Here is a 7,250-nt window from a genome sequence, read left to right as displayed (position 1 = left end):
GATGGAAAACAGAAGTCTATGCCAGTCTAAATATTCATGGCTTGTACAAGAATACATATCATATCCAGAAAATATATATCAAAGTACCTCATACATTGGTCATGTCTACAGTTACTGCTCCTGGTTGAAGGCCTTTAGACAATACATTGCTTTTGATACCAACTGTGACTGTTTAATTTTTATTTAGGTTAAAGTTGCTGAATAGGCCATTGGGGTATCTAACCCCAAAGTCAAAATGCTACCTGACCTTTCTGAATGGACCTATTACTGCAGTTTCCTCAGCAGTTTCCCCCCAAATTGTACAGGTTGCCTAAGGCAAACCCCAGTTAAAAGCTACTGAACCACATATGTAAAGTTAGTAAGGATTTGAATTAGGCCTGCTTGCAATAATACAATTAGATTCTTCCAAGATAAGCTTGTCTTTGGTTGTCCACTCCATACTGTTTTGTTTCATACGCATGTTGGACTATAAGAAACAAGTATTTCAACATCCAATCTCTGCATTAAGTTGTATTCAGTATTGACTTCTGAAATAGTCACTTTGGAAGGGGAGATTTTTATTGGGACCCCCAACAGTGTCAGGTTAAGAGATTTAAAGAAGTCTCCTCCCTTCTTGTGCTTCCTAATTTTGTCTCCTCACAGCTGCTATTTTAAAAGAAAAACACACATACAAGGGCAAGTGACACATTGAAAGTAATGTGTTGTTTGACTCTGATATTCTCAGGAGGAGAAGAGGCAGTATACATATTTCCTTTTTATATTTAAAATGCCAGATCTCTTGGATGAACAGAGAGAAGAAGAAGAAAAACACAAGTTGCTTGTTTCGTTTTCTTTATTGACTGCCACTGACTGAGTTCTCAGATTGTGTGCCAGATATCAGTAGTACAGGTGGAGCTATGTTAGAATTACAGCAAGATTAAGGAAGATGGTGTGATACACGCAGGCCTAGGGAGAGCACGATAGGGGTTTGAAGCGTCAGCACTGTGATGGACCCAGAGGGGTCTGCAAAGACAATGGAGAAACGTGCCTGTCCTTGCATCAGTTGTCACTAAGAATAGATGACACTGCACTGGATGTAAATGGATATACTTTAAAAATAAAAAACCTTGCTGAAAAAATGTTACAATCCCCAAACGCTTTGTGTTGTTGTTTCTTCTTTTACTCTAAAGAGGGCTTGGTACATTCATTGTAAGTGTCACCCTCTCTCTTTCTGGTTCTTTTTTCTCAGTAATCAGCTTAGCTCTCCCTTGCTTCTGCCTCATAATTACTTTAGGATAAAACAAGTCTTTACTGTTGCTTTTGCTGCACCAACTGAACATTTAACAATTGATGCATTGAGAGCTAATGCTGCCTGGTGCTTTGTTTGGGCTTGGCAGATGTTATCAGATCTAGCACAGCACCTAGACCATTTCAGCAAGTACGTCAGCTCCTGCAGCACACCTCATCTTTCATGTCATCCTTGACATCACAGTGTGTTAGGCTTAAGCTTCAAAGTCCTCTAGCTGCTCGCCCAGCCTCTCATTCCATCCAAGAGAAAAATTAGAACAAAAAGAAACCCTTCTAGATATTCACTGATATCTATGTAATGGCTCTGTGAATGAGGCCTGCAAGTGGTGGGCAGCCTGGATGCTTCAGCAGCAGCAGCAGATTCAGCCTAAGAAGAAGGAGCCAAGGTTGGCTTCTCTTCACGGGATACAGGAATGGGTCTCTCACTGTGGCTGGGGTCCGTGTTGGACTGGACCTTGGGAGCAGAGAAGGTCAGCATGCCATCAGCGGACAGAGAGCAGGTGATGATTGACTGGTCCACATTGGAAGGGAGGCGGTACCTACGGTGGAATTCACGGGAAATATACCCATGGTCATCCTGAGAAGAGACAAAGAAAACCAAAGGCATTGAAGTATGAGGTGCATGCTTGTGTCCCCAGAAGGCAGTTAACAGATGCAAAGATAACTATCAAAGAATAATAGAATTATAGAGGTGAAAGAGACTCAACACACATCCAATTCCCTTTCATAAACAAGAGGTCCTATTCTCAACAGATGCCTACTCACTATTGTTTCTTTAAAAAATTTCATTTTAGCAACCTCTTCAGGTTGCTAAATTATTTCATTGTGAATCTGCTGCTCTGGCTAGACTACTTTTCTAATGTTTAAACTAAATCTGCTTTGAAATTCATTCCTTCATGTCTTGTCCTCAGTAGATGTGATGAACAATTGTTCTCCCTCTCCTTTCTGAGACAGGTTACATAGTTACTGTTGAATTATTCTGGATGTTTCTCTGTAAACATTGCCAGTACAATGGAATCCTGCACTGTATGGATTCCATTAAATGCATAAGAACACAAGGCACAAGGCCCATCCAGTCCAGCATCCTGTTGCACACAGTGGTCCACCAGATGCCTCTGGGAAGACCACAGGCAAGAGCTGAGGGCATGCCCTCTTTCCTACTGCTACTCCCCTGCAACTGGTATTTAGAGGCATCTTGCCTCTGAGGCTGGAGGTGGCCTACAGCCCTCAGACTAGTAGGCACTGATAGACCTGTCCTCCATGAATTTGTCTAAACCCCTCTTAAAGCCATCCAGGCTGTTGGATAGAACCACATCTTGTGGCAGAGATTTATTTTATTTTATTTTCAGGCAGTTTTTATTTAGGGGAAACATATGTTTTATCCCACATCCACTCTCTGAAGAGGTATAGTCCATTAAAATGCCAAATGCAATAAAATGTCAAAGTTAATATATAAGGCCTGGTCTATATATGCTGTGGAATTCTGAGCTGTGGAGTATATTACTTCAGACATCATACAGAAAATTAGCAAAGCACAAAACCAGTACAGAACTCTTCTTCTAAATGTGCTAGCTTTTTTTTTTTGCAGGTAGTTTTTATTTAGAGGAAACATTTGTGCTATCCCACATCCACTCTCCGGAGCGGTATAGTCCACTCTGCCCCCTCAGAATCCTACCATCTCATTGTGCTGCATGCATAGACCAGGCCAATGTTATTAACAGAATTTGCTGGCAACACCAAATAACTGTAGTTCTCACTATTTTAAGCTACATTTCTATTAGAGAACTGAGGCTGAGTGACTTGTCAAAGGTCACCTCAGTTGGGACTTGAAGAAAAGTATTAGGTATAATGCCATGATAGTTACTGAGCTATGTTTTTTTGGCCCTGTGGGTGCCACTGACTTTCCATTTCAGATGTGGTCAACTTCCAGGCCTTAGGCCCTTCTGGTTTGTCATCCATGCAAGTTTATAAATGCTTAGCCTTCAGAGCAATTCAAAGACAGGCCTTTTCTTTCTTTCTTTCTTTCTTACACTCAAAGATAATTTCATAACTCCTGTTAACATCGAAATACTATACAGTACAGTACAAGAGTGAAAGGTGATTAAAACAACAACCATCTGACTATCACATTATCATCAAACCCATGTTTAATCTTTCCTAGAGCAGCTGCACAGAATGCCTCAAAGCTAAACTGTGGAAATTAATGCTAGAGGAAATAAAGTTATTTTTCTTTTCAGCTGGGTAATTTGCACTTTCTTTGCCCTCCGGCTTACCTGTCTCTCATTGTGTTTGCCATGGATTTCCACAAAGTCATCAATGACCTTCACACTCAAATCTTCAGGGGAGAAATGTTTTACATCCAAAAAGATTGTAAACTTGTCCCGGTCAGATCTTACCTGGAATTGAAGTGAGAACCACCCCAAAACATTTTAAAAACCTGTTGCCAAGATAAGCTGATCATTTAAATGAAGTTATTCTTGAGCCATACTGTTTATGTAATGATTTGTGATTGCTAAATTATCAGGGCTTGTTCTGAAGCCCAGTGAAATCAGCAGAAGGGTGGTGTTTTTTTAGACTAACATCAGTAGTCTAAATGCTTGTTTTCAAAAGCTTTTGTTTTTTAAAAAGAAGGACAGATTTCTAAGTCTACAAACCACTAACAAGTTCATCTGGAATACAATGGTTTAAGCCAGTTTACTCAACTCCAATGGGACAAAACTAGCTTAATTCTAAGTGCTATGGATTGAAAAATGTATATATTTGGATAAGGATAGGATCCATGGTTAGAAGCTCTTGCACTGAGCCTGATGGCTTCTTCACATTACTATGTAATTCAGTTTCATACTATACATGTCAACATGTATGTTTTGAAGTGTACTGCTGTATTTGTGTTGAGAAGCCCATAATGGAATTAGATCCTTTGAGCAGTTGTTGCTGCCACTGCTGTTGCCCTCGTGACTTTAAAAAAAGAAACACAGACACTGCAGTAACCTTGATTGTTATGACTGACTTTCAAAAGTTGCCACCAACTTTCATCTGCTGAGTTCTTGCAAGGTTTGTGAAGTATACCTTTAAAATGTTTGCAGAATAATAATAATAATAATAATAATAAAAACTTCAGAGTGAATGAAATTTCAGATCTGATTATTCTAAACATAGCCTGAGGACCCAAGCTTTATTTATTTATTTATCATATTTTTATACCGCTTGAAATGCAGATCTCTAGGCGATGTATAGCTTTGTCTTTATAAGTAGCCTTCAGATTATTCTTCCTGAGAGGCCACCAAATAGCAAACCAGTTATAAAATGCTTAATGTTTCAAACCCCCCCCCCCAAAAGGCAGCAAAACACCCATGTATCAATGTGAATTTACTTCTAATTACACATGTTCAAAAAACCTGAGCTGAACATGATTGTATTTCCCCGCAAAAATTACTTTCCTCTAAGCATTTTATACACTCCCTTCAGATATTTAGAGCAAGTGTTTTTCATTGTCTTAGGAAAAAATATAATAGCATTATTCTGCTTCTTTTTCTTAAAACCATAAAATCATCACAAAATTCCTGAACTAACATTTAAGGCACCAGAAGATACCCTTGATATTGTTCTTTTTGGCCTTTCTACCCCCATTCAGTTCAGAGGTGAATTTCTATTTAAATTATGGGACGTACTTGTTTGTTACTGGTAATTAATTACCACATAAAGGACCTTAAAATTATTCCGGAATGGGAATCTTACCTCAGAAATACCTGACTCCAGAACACTGCGGAACAGAGATTGCCTGTAGTAAGGGCTGATAGTAGAAGAAAACAAAGGCAGGAGATCGTACTCAAAAAGACCTTCTCCGAAAAACTGGTCGAACAAACGGCTTGGAAATAAGGACCCAAGAGCTCGTTTGAACCAGGGGTGTTGAATGGTAATATCCATGGTCTCTGCTGCTGCAAGCTTGGTGGTGGAGAGAAGACAGTGCAGTCACTTTGGTGACAGTGAGGTCTTTGCTGGACTGCACAGTGGAGAAGCAGGAAACTTCCCTCTATATATACCACTTTGACAGAATGAAGGCATTAGTGGGATTTCTCTGGAAAGACATGATCTCATGATGAAGGCCAATCTGGTCAGCAGAAATGGAGGGGCTGACCTGAGAATGACAGTCTGGTTAGAATCAGTGCCAGATACCTTTTAACAGTAGCTGGCTGGCTTGCAGCATTCTGTGACTATAGTGGGGTGTTACTGCTATCCAGAAGTAAGAAACATCAGCCCTTACCTAGGCAAGGAGTGTCAAAATGACCATTTTTCATTGACATTATTGAAGAACTTTTCTAAAGGCTGAAATCTCCACCCTTCCCTAGCCCCACAAATTTGTTTGGTCTTTGCAGAGACAAAGAGGGGAAACATTAATTCCTTTGAAACACGATACTGAGACTAAAGTGCAACAGATTTGCTCAAAGATGGAAACCATTTATTGATTTTGGGCAGAACAAATGATATTCTCCCCCAGCCATAACTAATTTGTTTAATATTTTGTAAATGTTGCTGTTATTAATCATGATATTGTATTTTTAAATATATTATTTTATAAAATAAAATAAAGGCATGCATTTGAGCAAACTAAATATGGTACAGAGGATTAAAGATGTTTATTTCAGGTGGAAAGCAGGTGAAAATAAGCATCTTTTGCTGCGAAGGTTGGTTTTGTGGGTGTATTGAAGGAAGTGATAATAAATATTATTCTGTGACACATTTATTTAAATTTAAAATAAAAAATATTTTAAATAAAATCTAAATTTGAAAATCATTCAAATTTGAGCTGGATATTAATAACCTACAAAGAAAAAACACATTGATTCACACTATATAATTTTTAAAAACTGAGCCAGCAGGAAAACATGGACATTTTTTGAACTTGTGGCGGTAAAACTCAAATTAAATAATGGCTTTAGTTCCACTCTTTGCTAGGAACTATGGCCTTGTCAGAGGAGAGCTGGTCTTGTGGAAGCAAGTATGACTTGTCCCCATAGCTAAGCAGGGTCTGCCCTGGTTGCATATCAATGGGAGACTTGATATGTGAGCACTGCAAGATATTCCCCTCAGGGGATGAAGCTGCTCTGGGAAGAGCAAAAGGTTTCAAGTTCCCTCCCTGGCTTCTCCAAGACAGGGCTGAGAGAGATTCCTGACTGCAACCTTGGAGAAGCCGCTGCCAGTCTGTGATGACAATACTGAGCTAGATAGACCAATGGTCTAACTCAGTATATGGCAGCTTCCTATGTTCCTAAGGCAGTACTGAGTGACAGAAACAAGACCAATATTGTCCAACAAAGATTTGAATCCACCAGAATAGTTCTGAAGCTGTGTGCAAATATCTGCCTACTTCCTTCTTCCTCCCAGAGAAGCTCATGTCATCTTGACACAGAATTTGTTTGTAGTGCAGGTACTTTGTTTGTTTAATAAATTTAAATTCTTCCTCTTCACAGTTTAAAAAAACATTCAAAACATAAAATACATGTTTTTAATAAAAACATATCACATTTACAACTAGAGCACCATAGCACTAGAAAAGGAAGAAACTGACTAAAATAGCAACAATAAATGCTTTAAAATAATGCTTAAAATCTGGGTGAAGATGTGAGGCAAAAGAGACATTCTGCAGCTGGGCTGCCATGGCAGAAAAGGCCTCCAGTTCCCATTCAACAGGTCTCAGTATGCAGAAAGGCCTCTGCAGAAGATCTTAAGAGTACAGTCAGGATTGCATGGGAGCAGGTCATCCATCAACAGTGGGGGCTCAAAGTCTCAGCATACTTCAGGCAGAATACCAAATGCCACACACACCACCCTTGTGTGCACCATCCTCCCCTTCTCTCCCCACCCCATCTTTGATTAAAGCAGTGGAGAAGAAGGCATCTTGCAACCTCACTGGTATCCCAATAATCTGCTGCCTGAGGTAACCAAATCACTTCACCTCACAG

The 7,250-nt window shown here is 39.5% G+C and overlaps 1 protein-coding gene across 1 annotated transcript; it reads right to left on the bottom strand.

Moving 5' to 3' along the window:
• Positions 1–814: 814 nt before the first annotated feature.
• On the bottom strand, positions 815–5,248 carry CRYAA (crystallin alpha A). The gene is made up of 3 exons (XM_053306697.1): positions 5,026–5,248; positions 3,561–3,683; positions 815–1,864 (listed from the first exon to the last, which is right to left on the bottom strand). Exons 1-3 carry the CDS (start codon positions 5,212–5,214, stop codon positions 1,655–1,657), a joined length of 522 nt encoding a protein of 173 aa, XP_053162672.1. The 5' UTR covers positions 5,215–5,248; the 3' UTR covers positions 815–1,654.
• Between the last annotated feature and the right edge of the window lie 2,002 nt (positions 5,249–7,250).

The sequence above is a fragment of the Hemicordylus capensis genome, chromosome 3 (assembly GCF_027244095.1).
Source record: "Hemicordylus capensis ecotype Gifberg chromosome 3, rHemCap1.1.pri, whole genome shotgun sequence".
NCBI lineage: Eukaryota > Metazoa > Chordata > Lepidosauria > Squamata > Cordylidae > Hemicordylus > Hemicordylus capensis.
Note: the sequence above shows the minus strand (reverse complement) of the source record. Positions and strands in the feature narration are given on the sequence as shown.